Source organism: Clytia hemisphaerica, unplaced genomic scaffold, assembly GCF_902728285.1.
Source record: "Clytia hemisphaerica strain Z4C2 unplaced genomic scaffold, Clytia hemisphaerica genome assembly, whole genome shotgun sequence".
Lineage (NCBI taxonomy): Eukaryota > Metazoa > Cnidaria > Hydrozoa > Leptothecata > Clytiidae > Clytia > Clytia hemisphaerica.
In genome coordinates, this window is record NW_027103421.1 from 244,414 (window position 1) to 260,442 (window position 16,029).

The window sequence follows — 16,029 nt, forward strand, 5'->3', positions numbered from 1 at the left end:
TTTAATAGAACAATTTTATAAGAGCATTAGGCTTAATTTTGGAAAGAAAAAACTTAAGAATAATTTAAGCATAACCCTGGTCAAAGACGTCAGAAATGGCTAGAAAATACCAATTTTAAGCCCACCTCGACATTTACGCCTAAAGGTCACGAAAGAATACCAACAGCTGAGACTCTTTAAAAAAACGTGCAGTTCAACCCATTGTTACACCGCATTAAAAGGTGACAAAATAATTCACATGATAATTTATCAGTGGCGTTGTGGGTTGGGGATTTTTTTTTCTGTGGTTCCAAAAATGCTGCAAAAAAACAAATAATAGAAGATACAGTATACATGATGCCCTTGAAAATTTGAAATCGAAAGGGAAACCTACATTCTTCAGGAGTGAGTTCATAAATTTGTCCTTCATCTTGTGCTTGTTTCATTTTAGCTGCAAGTTCTGCTTCTTCAGGATGGACCTGAAGGATAAAGAGAATAAAATTGTTCTGCATTGTTCTTAAAGGATACTACTATTTATGGTATCCATGATGTAATGTCTTATACGAGAATACTCCACAGATATCTTATATAAAACACTAGATAGAGCTATTCCGTCCCTAGCTGGAGCAAAATAATCCACCATCTGTAATAAGTAGACCATAGTTCGGTGCCGGCAATTTGATCGATCAAGCCTATATCTTTCGCCTCCTCGATTCGCGCCTATCAGGTTTTTTTGCTTGGTTGAACAAATTGCCGATACCCAACTGTGACCTACTGTGGCCTACTGGCGCATTATTTTGCTTTACCTGCCGTTGCTTGGGAAATACAGAGTATCTCTATCTAGTGGTTTATATAAGATATCTATGGAACATACCAGTTTTACCAGTAATGGCAAATTTTAAAAAGATTTCTTAAATTTGCCACTACTGGCAAAGGGCAAGTGTGTCGTCATGAATAGAGGGATGTTGAGTATAGATAAATATCTTACAACGGCAGACGAAGTTCTTACCGGCTTTCGCTCACTCAATTTTGAAAAAATGGCTGAGAATAAATACTCTCTTTTTTTATCCTTTAAAGAGCATGAAGGAAAACATAATTTTAAGGTCCTAACACTTTCTGATCCGGAATTAACTTGATTCCGATTTAGAAGGATCCAACACGGGATGAGGAAGGGATAGAGGAATCTCTCGAAAACGAAAGTGCCCCCAAACTTGTGACCTAGTCGATGTGTCAAAAATTTCTTTCTTCTACTTTTGACTTGTAATGAGGTGACTTTATGTGCAAAATTTCATTTCCATATGGACACTATTTATTATAGAAATACCAACAAAACTAGCCGAAAGACCACCGTGAAACGTGAAAGTAATAAACGTACCTGGAATAGTTCAAAAGCAGCCAACATTTCACCCGCAGGAAGATCACCACGGTAAATTTGAAACCATTCTAATTTCGGTGGAAATAACGGCCCTTCGTACGGGCTATCAGCTTTCTTAACTAAAGGCCTTGCCATGACTCGCCCAATGAATTCAATTTCACCCTTAAAAAAAGAGAAATTGACGATTTGTTAAAAAGAACAAGAGCGCTTTAAAGTATTTTATAGAAACAATTTCTACTGAACTTCAAAATTCATTACCGTAACGTGGATGGTGTGTTGTCGTTACCCGTTCGCAATTTGAGATTTTTAAGAGTAGACTGTAGACGCGCCACACGCGCGTATATCTTTCACAGCAAGCCCACTCTTTTGCTAAAGATTTTCGGCGTAAATTATTTTCTCACGAAGAATTATATCGACAATACAAATAATGCGCACAAAGTGATTATCTAATATTCCGATGGCGGATTGGCGGTCGCCCACGCTAAAGCTCTAAAGGAGCAAACCCTGAAAGGAACGGGCCGATTTGCCATCGGAGAGGAATGATAGTCGGTCGCATCCCCAGCCGGGTTCAACTACCCTTACGCGTAGACCTGAATATTCATTTGGACCCGCCAATCCCCGAAAACGAGGGCTGGGTACCAGGCCTCCCGATGCAAAATCCTTGACACAGTCTTGCAAAATTCCGTAATCTTAATCCTTCCAGATCTGGAAATTTTCCTGACCTTCAAAGCTTTAGCGTGTCGAATGAAAACGAAAAAAAGTTAAATGTATTAAAGGGCTACATACATGTAACATATTGATGATATATTGCTGAGTGCCGGCAATATATTGAAAAGGTGTCTGCAATATATTGCACGCTTGATTTGTAATTTTTTTAATTGTTTACAGAAAGAAAACTCCTTGTTATAATAGAGCACCTGTTATTTACTCCGTACATTACGGTCCGAAAACGATATTATTCAAATATTGTTCATCGATATATTGTCAGTCAAGAACACCTTCAAATTAGCCTATCATAGGCTATTTTATATAGGCTATTTAGCCGAAAATCGATAAAAACCTCGATTTCTGACGAAATTTAAATAGTCACGTCTATTTTTCACCATTACTTCATTGCCCAAAGCCAAATGAATCTTTTTCACTTAAACTGATATAACATTCAATTTTGGAAACAGAAATATGAATAAATTTACTATCCATCGGCTAACTAACCAATTATAGGCTAATTTTCTGATAATGATGTGCCGTGTACAAAAACACATGTTTGTTAAAAAAAAAAAAATTTCAAAAGCCCGATTTTCTTACCCTGCGCATGCGCACGCATGCGCAGTACCAAAAAGTGGAATATTTCCTAAACCAAAATTGACCCAAAGTCAAAATTTGTCATGAGCATTTCTCTGACAATGAGAAACCATGTATTCCTTAAAGAAGACGCGACTATTTATATTTCGTCAGAAATCGAGGTTTTTATCGATTTTCGGCTAAATAGCCTATATAAAATAGTCTAAATAGCCTATGATAGGCTAATCAGCCTATGATAGGCTAATTTGAAGGTGTTCTTGACTGATTGTGTAATGTAAGTATCCCTTAATACTGAGTACTTACTCCAGGGTCGTAATCAAATATTTCGATCATGATTGTGGGTGGGTTTTCGACAACTGGGTCGATGTCACCCCAAATAGTTAAATCGAATAAAATCAACATTTGATTCCATGTTGGATTCCTTGTCTCATAAATGATTCGTGTTTCGGCCGCTTGGTTGTTGAATACCACCCGCGCGAACGCATCTTAAAAATGAATGTGAATAACGATAATTATGTACTGAAGATGGATTAAATGTATATTCGAATCAGTAGTCTGAATCGCAGACCTCTACACAACCTTAGGTAATATAAGGAGCACGAATCCGTTAGTGGATGCCAGCAGCCTACCGAAGCAGGGGCTCTGTTGGACCAATAAGCATAACTTAACAATTCTCACAAAGTCAATAATTTGGATAGACTAGCTGAGTATCAGGCTGAGTATCAGGCTGAGTATCAGTTTCTGTAAAGCTGAACTAATCGCGGGGTGGGACAAGCGATAGATCATAGGTTCAACCCCTTCACTTGATATTTTGGTTCTTCTTTTCTTTTCATTATATGGTTATTGATCTGTTTTGTTTTACTCGTTTCTCCAAATCGAATTTGGTGGGTTATATACGATCACGGCTTGTTTGAAAAGTTGTCCGTGGATAAAAGCCATAGATTTATAAAGTCCAAAGGGCTAGATGTCGGGCTTTTAGCCATCGCAGGCAAAATGAAGTGAATATCGGAAAAAACGGAAAATATATTGTTGCTTTTGTTTTCGAAAACCCGCAAAGCTTCTGACTTAGGTAGGATTTCCTACCTAACCAAGGCACACTTTTCAGCAAAAGTACACCATCTAGCCCTTCAGGCTTTATAAATCTATGATAAAAACGCGAGGGTATTTTAAAATGGTAGCCGATACTACGTATTGTTTTCACGCATGCACTAATCCGCTAAATAATTTTATAGCCTCACTTAAAATAATGTCAAATAAACTACTTTTTAAATGTTCATTGGCATTAAAAAAGCCCTAATAATGCGTATTTCAACAACCAACACGCATGATGTAACAGTTTACAGTATTTCGCTAAATAAAAAAAAACATTTTTTTTTTAAAACATTTAAAATTTTATGAAAAGTGCAAGGAATTACTAGATTCAACCCGTCATCAAAAATACGGCGCACATTTTAAAGGCTTCACTTTTTCTTGCCTGAGAAAAGCTAAGGATTCACTTATAGCCCTTCGGGCTTCTATTTCATTGTCTCTTACCTGACAAGCCTGAATCGTCACTTCCAATCAAACCACGGGCTTGATACAAATGTGCTCGTAAAATGTACTTGTGTTTGCAAAGATATTTCAATTGAGTTGGAACAGGGGCTGTCGATTTCCTTGAATTTGCAGGCTAGACATAACAATAATTGTAACGATTTAACAATAGGGTGAGTATGAATTGATACAAAGAAAAACAAGACTGGAATAGAAACATGTCAGTGCGAGCGGAACTAGTTCTTAAAAGAGATTCTAAAAATTACTACTTCTACATCTCATTATATCAGCCCTCTTTTCATCTAGCATTTTAGATTAGTTAAGAAATATGAGCTTTCATATGGAAAGCCCAATTATAAGCGATTTTAAGACAGTTTTCGATTTCTTTAGCAGGGTCCACGGTCAGTCGACTCGGCTATCTAGGAACTTAATAGAATATAGGAAGGATCGACGATGCGAACCGGGAAACGCAAATTTGCGGCGCTAACACCTTAAACCAAACGGTTACCACTCAAGCTACTGTAAGGTCACGAATAAAAGGGGTGTGCTCGAAATTGTTTCAAAATCTAATAAACGGGGTCGAAATTGTACCTCAAAAAAACCCCCCAAAATTAAGGAAATTATAAGCAATAACCTGGCTATTTAGATTAATCAAGCTCATGAAAACTGAAAATATTTCCAAAAATAAACAAACGGAGTCCTAATAAGAGCGTGGGGGAGGTCCGACAATTTTTCGAAAATTCATAAGCAGGAGCTGAGGAGATGTTTATTCGGGACCTATGTATGAAGAGTACGTGATTATCCGTTTCACTTACGATGACGTCAAATTCTTCTGGGGCATCAATCAACATATCATTTTTATTTTTCATCACACCAAGCCATATCAGACAGGTCAATTTACAATGGATGGCCCATCCTGCTTCACCATAACCAGCTTTTCCTGGTAACTGAATTGAAGAAATGAGATTTATATTATATAATTTTCTCCTCCGTCCAGATATTCAAGGGACCAAGAATTGGAGTCCGACAAAAGGGTCTGACCACTGACCTTAATATATCCCTGGACCAAGCTATATCCGCCATCTTTGATCGGAGCTTTTTTTGAAAGGGTACCCGGAAAGAAGACATTGCAGTGTTAAACATTAACGGCGCTACATAGTCAAAAGTATTGGAGGGAAAGTGGACCTAGCGCTCTCGATGCATTTTCACCACTATTGAGAAGTACCGCCATTACCACTTTTCAAAAAACTCCGATCAAAGATTTTCAGGATTGAGAAACTTGGTCCAAGGATATATAAAGGTCAGTTGGACCGACTAATAGGGAAATTTTTTAATCCATATGACATAACATGGATAAACACTGCAAACACTAAAGGCTTCTACCCTTCCACTAGACTAGGAACATTTGACGAGATTGCCATTTGAAAAAGAATGTCTAAAATCCAAATAACTAAAAAGCTACTTGAAATCGAAAAATATAATTAACAAGTGATACTTTTATGTACCTACCAGGTTATGCATTTAACACATATATATATAATTGATATCTACGTGATATATCTACACGTCATTCAGAACACAAATAGTGACGATCTATTAAAATTAGTCATTTGTTTCTTATAAGAAAAACGTTTAGAAACCAAAATTTCATGCTCTTGAAATATTCTTTTTTAATTTGTTGTTCTACGGGAAGATCGTTAGCAAAATATGGGTCGGTCGGTCGGTAAAATAAGAATAAATTTTTCATTTACCAGGGTTTGTAAAGTACCGAAAATGTTTTCCAAAAAATATCTGGTTCAAAAATTCACTTTTTTCATCTTCGATGAAGATAATCATAATAAAATCTTAGTGTATGGAATGCTTGATTTTCTAAATTTTTCAATTTCTTGAATTAATTCTCAGCTTTTTTCAAATTTGATTCTTACAAATAAGTAGTGTGCATATTGTAGTGGGAATTCAATATTATTATTTTTTTGATTTGAGCAAAAATAGGGTCGGTCGGGCCCGTAGAACAACAAATTATATTGGTCTCGCCTGAGCGAAAAAACATCTATCTCATCAAAAAATTGAGTAATTTGGCTAAGAACATTGATGTATGCTTATTAATAGTGATTCTTATAGATAAACATGCGTTTTTTGAGCCAACAAAACTTTTTTGAAAAAATCTGCTTGAGCCATCTTTTACCTATAATGGTACCCTACTTTCATGCAAAAAATCAGAAAAAGTTAATGATCTAATTTTTCACAAAGTCCAAAGAACCTGTTTTTTAGCCGTTTTTTGGCCCAAATTTGCCCAAAATTTTTTTTTTCCGAAAGTCGGGCTCCGTCACATATGAGGGTTTATAGTTATGCGTCTTTGTGCAAAAAATCATAAAAAACTAATGAGCCAATCACGAGGAAAGCTAATAACGAACGAATGAACGAACGGACAAAGGTTAATTTATAGGACCTCCACCCCACCGGGGTAGGTCCAAAAATGAGAAACAAACATCAATAACAGATTTTGAATCCCTTATTTTCAAATGAAAACATTGCTTCATTATTTTTTTACCTGGCAAAAACAACGAAAATCTGGCCGCCTAAGCAAAAACATGTTACCATATACTACCGGGCCACTTATTCGCACCATCCAGTCTATAAAAAAGCTTTAAGTGGACCCTGGGTACTTCCACGGATCTCTTTAGATCACACCTCTAATTTTAGTGCACCCGTCTTTTCGAGTTTGAAAGGTTAAGTTAAACTTCACAGTACTAAGTAGAAAGTCTGCGACCGCAGTCGGAGGCGACCCGAAATCTCCTCTCCTCTTTCGATAGTTATCTACCCGAAAGTAAGGGAGGGCACCATTCATTCTCCCTGGATTGCTCCACTTATCTTTGATCCTTCTCTTAATGGCTGAGCATCAAGTAGAGAGGCATCAAGTTCCATTTTGGGAATCTTTGGTATGACCTGGCTGGGGGTTGAACCCACAACCTTGGGAACCGTAGCCAGATGCTCTACCACTGCACTACGGTCACTAAAGCTTCCTTACCGACAGAAGATAAGTCTGTTTTCTTCCAGCATTTTTGCCAGATTCAGCTTCGATTGGTGAATACATTAACTGGTTGACCGGAATACGGACATAACATTTACGCTTGCCACCGGACATCAACCAAAGAAACACATCCGGTATAGCATTTTGCGGCTAAAAATGAGTTTTAAAGTTACGTTTTTCATAACGATGGAAAAGGTTTGTCAATATGTTCCGGACTCTGTTCTTAAAGGTTTTGTTTTTAAATAAGAGTGATATCGTTTGCTTACTTATCAATTTTAATTCGTAAGTTTTTTTCACATTGAATTGACACGGATGTGGAGCAAGATCGGTCAGAGAAGGAAAAGAAAATTCTTTTATTCAGCACGAGGTCAATCACAATATAACACCGGCCTTATATGAGGGGATGAGCTGGAGTTTTTACAAGATGCTTAACTGATTGGTTATTTTTAAACAATAGGGATGACGCGTTCTTTAGAAAAAGTAATAAAATGGTTTGTCTCAACATTTAACGACCAACAGAGCCATCAAAGAACTTGTAAAAACTCCAGCTTGTCCCAATATGAGACATGTAGCAAGTTTATGTATTCGAGATGAATCGAAGGAGACGGTATAATAAAGCAAATTTGACATGTCTCTAAAATTGCCGTCCACTTTACCAGACGACGGTAAAAACACCAAAATACCGTCGTCTGTTTTGGTGAGCAAAAGCGATATAGAGCCATCAACTATCGACTTTGTTTTGTGTTGACTTCACTTACCGTCGCCCTCGATATTTTCCGATACATAAAATCACTTGTGTCGGAAATGAAACGGAAACACTTAAAATGATCATTGGATCACTGCTTTTAAAATAACCATCCTCCTGCAACATTCACGACTACTGCACGTTTTTTATAAGAACAAACTATGTAAGAACATAAGGATTCGATAGCCAAATTACTAGGAACGATTTAAGAACTTTTTTAAGGCTTCCGAGACTCTAAGACACCCGATTTCTTAGAAGAATGGACAAAAATACTGACAAAATGGTGAAAATAAGAACATGTTAAGAACATTTTTAGGCTTAAAACTTAAAAAAGTTAACAAGACTGAAGGGTTCAAATATTTGGGATGTTCTTATAAAAAAAATGCGTCAAATAACCTCACCTCGATCATAATTTTGTCAATCCGATTCAAGATTTTGAGGACTTTAAAATAATGCTTTTCGATGCGTTTATTGTCTTTCAGCTCATCCAGGATAGATTTTGCTTGTTTTTGCATTACTTCCTATAAATATGAAAAAAAGAATGCAAAAACTACACGCTCTTTCTATAACAAAAATTATTATGAGTACACAAGCCTGAAAATCGGCCAAAACTTAAGAACAAATTAAGAGCAATTTGAGCCTCAGGTTTCAGAAATTATTAAGGAAGTACTGATACTGATACAAAATTTTAAACCCATTTTGAGTTTTTGAAGTAGAGAAACTATTAACCCTTTGCGTGCCGGTACCTTGTTTTTGTACCCCAATCCATTTGCCGAGGGGTAATTTTTTTTAGTAACCTGATTTGCCGATGTCGTATATATACGACATGCAAATTTTAACTCGTGTTGCCGCATGTCGTATATATACGACAAGGATATTTTATTCCTATTTGCCAATGTTTGACATTTGTATTTGACATTTGTTTTATATTTTATGATAGACTAAAATAAACCTGAAATAAATCTTTTGAGCACTTAATATATACTGTCACTATTACTATTTGGATTTTTTTATGTCGGATATATACGACATTGGCAAAATAAGAAAACCATTTTCCTAAAAGCTGATTTCTCGGCAATAGAGCTGCCTCTTTTTTAAAGGCCTCGGCAAGTAGAGTGAAAATTTGCATGTCGGATATATACGACATCGGCAAGTAGAGTGAAAATTTGCATGTCGGATATATACGACATCGGCACGGAAAGGGTTAAGAACATCGTAAGAACATTTAAGCCTAAAAATTTCAACAAATTATGAACATTCCAACCTGAACTAAGATTTACTGGTTCTTGGAAAAAAAGAGTGAACAAATTAAACGTTTGACCGCGGCCACATTCTCTCGAAATGATAATTTGCAAAGTATTTCTTTCTTACTTTTTTACTTACTTACTTTTCATAGTTTATCGTGAATACATTCTAAATACCACTTAAGGGGGGTAAAAAAATACGAAGAAACGAAAAATTTTCTTCGTCACCCAACCACGGTCAGGACATAATTTTTGACCCACTCAATCTGTTTCACACACCAGGGGTCATGATTTACAGGAATTTTTGGTAAAGCGTTACAGTCTTCTTCTTTAATTAGAAAAACTTAAACATAGGAACAATGAGGCTTGCTTGATAATATTTAAACTTAATAATTCCCAAATTCCGATTTATCTCTAGTTATTAGTGCGGACAATAAAAATGGGCTTTTCCAGAAAAATTTTTTACTCCCACTGTTGAGGATATTTATTTTTCGAAGTATCGAACCCCCTGGATATCCTACTTTATTAGTAAAGACCCCTTGGACATCCTCTCTTATAAAGATACTTACCCCTGGATAGCGTTTTTTTTACTTGAAAAGACACTTTACCCACTGGATATCCGCTCCCTAGTAGATATTTATAACCCCATGGACATTCACTTTTGAACAAAAATCGTTAACCCCCTGGATATCCGATATCCTCAACAGGGCACGGACTATTTCTGGAAAAGCCCAATACTGTGTGCTTAAGGACCTTTTTGTTGACAATATCAACACAGATATTCAAAATGTATTTTACCGTTTCTTTCTCGCATAATTTTCTTCGTTTTTCGTCCAACAATGTGACACCTGCTTTAGCTCCAGTGATTTTTGATAAGTTGCCTGAAATAACACTGAAACGGAAAAAAAAATTGAATTAGATAATTATTGAACGTGAACGCTACAAAATAAAGATTCGAACTCTAGAACAGTTTTTATATTTTATGACCCGAAAAATAATGAATCGGCCCTTCCAGAGGATGGGGTACGTTACGCCACTCTCACTTTTGACTGGATACTGCCAGTAGGGAACTAGAGCACCACAGCCCATGTGATAGCACCCATAGAGGCGGTCCAATCGCACAGTGACAATCTCCAATCGAGATTAACCATTCAAAATTGCTGGTTGAACTTAAGTGATATAGAAAGGTTCGAGCCTAAAAGGAAAATCTCGCATTTTGTGGAATTAATTTTCGCGGTGGACACCAACTTTTTTCCGAAATTGTTTCATATTCCTAGGGTTTTTTAAGAATTTTTAGTAAAAATTGCATTTCGCGGAACTAATTTTCAGTGGTAGGGATGGTACAAGCTAGAAGAAAATGTATGTCAATTGATTATTTTTTTATTTTATGAAATTGGTATTTTTCGTCCAACGGTGTCTTGTAGATAAATATTCTAAAAAACTTAAAAATTAAAAACGTCCAAACTAAGACATACAAGATAGATTGAACGACTTTTTCGAATGTTTTGAGCCCAGGTTTTCGGGCTCTAAACATTCGATTTTTTGACGTCACTTTAAACGTTTGGAGCTCCTGCAGTATCAACAAAATTTCGAAAATCGTCAAAGTGGAACTCACTTAGAAAACGGAATAGAAAATACTGGTTTTTGGTGAGGTGCTCGCTAGAAGGAGAGGGCATTCGAGCTGGTTTAAGGCGCTAGTGCTCTGACTCATCGCCACTCATCTGAGTCATCGCTCTCTAAAGTAAAACTTACTCGCAATATGATATGAATTCTTTGAGTGCATCTTGTAAATAAAGATATGTATCTTGAGAATCGATGCTTAATAATGTCCTCACGTCGTCCAACTCATCCTCCTGAAATCAATTGATTATTAATGAATACACTGGTTGCAAAATGAAAATCTGAAGACAAATCACGCTTTTACACGGAATGCTTGTCACATGACATTTATTTCTAATTGGTTCGGATTTATTGCCACTAATAAAGTTACCAGCTTTAAGTTGTAAAGCAAGTAACATGGGAATAAAATCACGTGAACTTTTTCGAGTAATCACATGTTTTGACTGCATTGATATAATTTGGCAACCCGTGTATTAATGTAGAGGCAATTTTTCTTTACGTGTTATAGTCAGTCCCGAAGTCAACCCCAGTCCAGAAATTCCCTTTACATTGTTTTTGATTTTCTTCAGGTCAAACCGAACTGAATTTAAAATCACTCCTCGAGGCGCTAGGACTGGCCAGTAGACTGGCTAGAAAACACCCGGGCCACCATCAAGAGGGCGCTACAAGAGATGTCCTGTTTTAGTCGATTATGGTATGCTCGAAAGCTTTTGACGAATTTAAAACACCAACATGTGTACTCAGACACCTAGATTTCGACACCTTTTTTCAATGTGCTTAGATTCGTTGAGTTCATATTCTAGGGTTTTTATCTATACAGTTCACTTTCACTAGCTTGAAATCGAACGAAAAATCTTCTTCTTATAATAACAGGAGAAATACCATAACTACTTTCCAAGATTTCTCAGAACCCACTTAACCTGTATTAAAAAGTTATACACGTCCCACAATCATGGTCGTAAATATTTGAGAAAAAAGGGAGATTACTACGAAATCTTATAACCAGAAACGATTTGGAAGCGCTCTAAACTAGGTTATAAGGGTAGAGTTTTAACTCTAAGTTTTAATCTGAGGATCCAAAAGTTCAAGAATGGTCCAATAGGGCTCAAAATATAGCCTGGAAGACTATAAACCCCTCTCGAGTCGAAATACTCGAAAAAATTTATTAATTAGCCCAAAAGTGACTTCTCCCCCGAACTCCAAATTTTGAAAAACGACGAAATAAGCTAAACTTTCAATATATTTTCACCATTATTGCAGAACGTTCGGGGGGGGGGCGTTCCTGAACGCTGGCGAACGATCTTTTGTGTTCAAAGTTCAGGAACGTTTTGGAACGTTCAGATTCCAACCGCCAACCCTTGATTTAACGCATCAACCAATCAGACATCTGTAGACATCAATTTATCTTTAAGTATATATCGAATTGTCATGCATCTTTAGAAAGTTTAAACAAAGATTATAAGTTAGTGCATATATTAAATACTAAATAAATCACCCACAAAAAATAAAATGTGGAGAGTACGAAAGCCTCCACAAAGAATACAAACGAGAAAAACAAGTAATACTTTAATGGACCTACCTATTTATAAAACGAATAATTAGAATTTAATGGAAGTAATGTATAATTTTGGGCATTGCCATTTTACATCATTGTGCGAAAAATCATGAAAATCTGTCGAGTATAAGTTGAAAAAATAAAGGAAAACCGTTTTACGCCGGCTTTCGGCTGTTCCGGCGATTTTTAAGGAGTTCCGGATTCAAAGGATGATTTTTTTGGAAATCAAACGATGCTAAGTTTTGGGCATCATCAAAAAGAACATTTTTCTGTAAAGAAACAATTAAATAAATTGAAAAAATGTGACGGAAATGTGAAAAACGACGATTTCCGGCACATTTCCGGTTCTACAGACCGGAAAAAAATTTTTTTCGGCAAACGGTTTTTGACACCTTTTCGGCAGTACTAATGTGCATCTATGTGCAAAAAATCGCAAAAAACTAATGATAAAATCTCGAGAAAATCTCAAAAAACCGCTTTTTTCGGGACATTTCCGGTTCTACCGGCCGGAAAATTTTTTTTTCGAAAATCGGGCTCCGTCACATTCGAGGGTTTATAGTAATGCACCTTTGTGCAAAAAATCAGAAAAATTGAATGAGCCAATCTCGAGAAAAGTTGGTAACTAACGTACTAACGAACGAACTAACGAACACAGGTTAATTTATAGGACCTCCACCCCACCGGGGTAGGTCCAAAAATTATTCCTCGATTATGATAGCAATGATAATAAGCACCCAAACAAGACTGGGTGTTTGCCACAAATTCTGAATTAAAACAATAAAACTAGTTGCAGACTAGGCTATTTTGGGTGCTACCCACTGACTTTTATATACCCTGGACCAAATTTCTCAATCCCGGCCAAGTAAAATCTTTGATCGGAGTTTTCTGAAAAGTGGTATGCTAATGGCGGCACTAGTCAATAGCGGTGTAAATGCATCGAGAGCGCTAGATCTACTTTCTTTCGAAAACTTTTGATGATGTAGCGGCGCTTCTTTACGGGTACGAATTAAAAAAAAACTCCGATCAAAGATGGCGGATATAGCTTGGTCCAGGGATATATAAAGGTCTTTGGTGCTACCGTATCAAATATTTACGTTATAAATATGACGAATTAAGCAGAGAATTTTAATCAATTTTTCGGATCATAAATTCTGTCATTTTTAGTGATTTGTAGTCATCTATCCAATTTCTCCAAATAATACCGGTTTTATTTGTCGATCCTGATTCTTCAAAGAAATATTTTCCGTTCAAATATAATTCACCACAGCCAGAGCCGGCTGTTCCTGTGTTACCCGTATACCAAAATGCACCGCGAGAACGCATTGCTGCACAATTTCTACCTTCCCTGAGATCATTGTCTCGATCATGGCTGGTAAACTTAGAACCCCAATGTATCGCCATTGCGTCATGTCCACTTATTTTAATTGCACCGCTTTTGAGTTTATATTGATTTTCTTCGCTCTCAACTTCAAAGTAATCCCATCTTGTATGTTGCGTTTCGTTATTAAATCGGCTTCCGTGTAAATAAAATTCGTAACGTCCGTTTGAAGTCAATAAATGTAGAATTTCATTACCTAACCAATGTTCGCTGGAAACAGAACCGAACCCGTTTTTATACTCATCCCAATTCCGAAGGAAATTTTCCACACCGTTAAAACGGCGCTGGAAAACAAGCCAACCACCACCTAAGACATCCATATTGCACCGGACATTTTTTAACATCCCATTAGGCAGATAGATGGGATAAACGCCAGTCTGGTTAAAACCAGAATCTGACCAATCGTTGCACGATTCCTTAAGTAGTCTAGTTGTAAACAAAGTAGATTCGCCTTTATGTGGCTTAAGCACCAAATGTGCTTTATCGTAAAAACGACATTGGAAGTCATTTTGATTGAACTTCTCGATTAAAAGTAACACACATTTTTTGTTGTAATGACATGCTGAAAAACAGCGCTTTTCAGGAAAACGTTCAACTTCTAAAACTTGGATTGGCGGGTCCACTGGTATTTGATTCACAGCGATTTTCGTCCAAAGTTTGCAGTCAATTCCATTTGGTTGATAATCCCATAAAATGGATAACAACAGTAAAGTGACCAATATCATTGAAATCGACATTCCTTCTTTGGTTTCAACGACTGGTGGTGACAGCTTTAGTGAAACTGAGAGAGTTAATGTCAACTAAAATGAACTGAGATTCAACTAAGGTCTTGTTTGTATCAATACTCTTAGAAGATCTGGATCAGAATAAGATCTTATAGGTTCTGCGATTACGGACTCCGATAATCTTCAAAAGCGAACGATCCTTTGTGCCCAAAGGTTAAGAACGTTTTGGAACGCTCAGATTCGAACCGCCAACCCTTGATTTGAGCTGCTAACGCATCAACCAATCAGACATCTGCCTCTTCAAAAACCTTTAAAACCGTGAGTGATTTGTCAATCATGAAATTTTGTTAATTTTGTATTATTGTATAATTTTATAACTTTATTAACTCTTCAACATCAAATGATTTCAACTTTGCACCGCTGTTTGTGAATAGATTTGATTTACATTTTTGTATTAATGAATCAAATCGCAATTCAATAGTATAAACCAATCAGGGTCAATATTGGTGCGGAAATTCAATACATACATTATTATAGTATTATAGTATATAAAATCAAATGGAATTTTTATGAAAGGCCTGACAACGTGATAAAAATATTACAAATAGAATTATTGATCCTCCCGACCAAACCTTTTTCTTCTTCGCTTATTGAACATGCGGTCAGCTTTCATAAATAAATTACCAGCCGAGGCTAAGCTTGATTCTCTACACCCTATGGTCGATTATCAGTTTTGCATAATTTTAGCTAAATTGCTACAATCAGCGCCGAAATATATTGACAATTTTGAACGTTTTTTAGAATCTAAAGGTCGGGCGAGAATCGCAGTTTCAGTACTTCCACTTTGCTTCATTGGATTTTTCGATTTGGGAGGGGTTAAGTGGCTTCCAGGCTATATTCTCAACCTTATTGGAATTTTTTTGAGCTTTTAGATCTTGAGATCTTAAGTCTAATGTTAAAACTCTACTTAAAAGCTAGACTAGCAAGCGTCTGTCTTTCCTTGTGGACACAGGAACGCGGGAATAGTGCTTATAATAAAGAGTTCTTATAAAAAATAGAAATTGCCGCGGGAGAGTGGATTGGAAAGACAGACTAGTTCCAAACGGTGCAATACGGGATTTTGCTTCAATCTAATCTCAGGCAACGTTCCCTCGAAAAAGAGGGAAGATAAAATGAATGGACACGGCTTATTTTTTCTTCTATTCTCATCGCAATATTTGAGATTCTCGGAGTTATGGATGAGAAAAAATATATAAACACAAACAGAAAAACGTGGCGAGGACTTCTCCAACTTCTTTGCTAAACTGAGAAGAGAAGATTTTTAATGCTTTTAAATGTTTATAAACACAGATTTAAACTGTCTTGGCATTCTCTATCTGAGATACTTTATTCATACATTGTTTTTGGCCTGGTTGGGACGTAGCCTAGTTAACTAAGCCCGTATTCACAAGGCTAGGACACACGGCTTATGGCAATATAGCGTTTTTCGGCGCTTTAAAGATTTTTTATATTTACGGATTTTAAGTTTGCCTTGGAATACTGGCT

At 36.5% G+C, this 16,029-nt stretch overlaps 1 protein-coding gene across 1 annotated transcript in view; it reads right to left on the minus strand.

Moving 5' to 3' along the window:
- Positions 1-16,029, minus strand: part of LOC136797792 (otoferlin-like) — a 141,836-nt gene that overhangs the window by 43,806 nt on the left and 82,001 nt on the right. Inside the window, exons 22-30 of the mRNA XM_067054377.1 lie at positions 10,959-11,059; positions 10,005-10,098; positions 8,364-8,483; positions 7,215-7,367; positions 5,002-5,133; positions 4,190-4,322; positions 2,960-3,141; positions 1,355-1,516; positions 374-458 (exon numbers count right to left, since the gene is read on the minus strand). Coding sequence (XP_066910478.1) covers positions 374-458; positions 1,355-1,516; positions 2,960-3,141; positions 4,190-4,322; positions 5,002-5,133; positions 7,215-7,367; positions 8,364-8,483; positions 10,005-10,098; positions 10,959-11,059 — 1,162 coding nt within the window. The remainder of the gene's footprint in view (positions 1-373; positions 459-1,354; positions 1,517-2,959; positions 3,142-4,189; positions 4,323-5,001; positions 5,134-7,214; positions 7,368-8,363; positions 8,484-10,004; positions 10,099-10,958; positions 11,060-16,029) is intronic.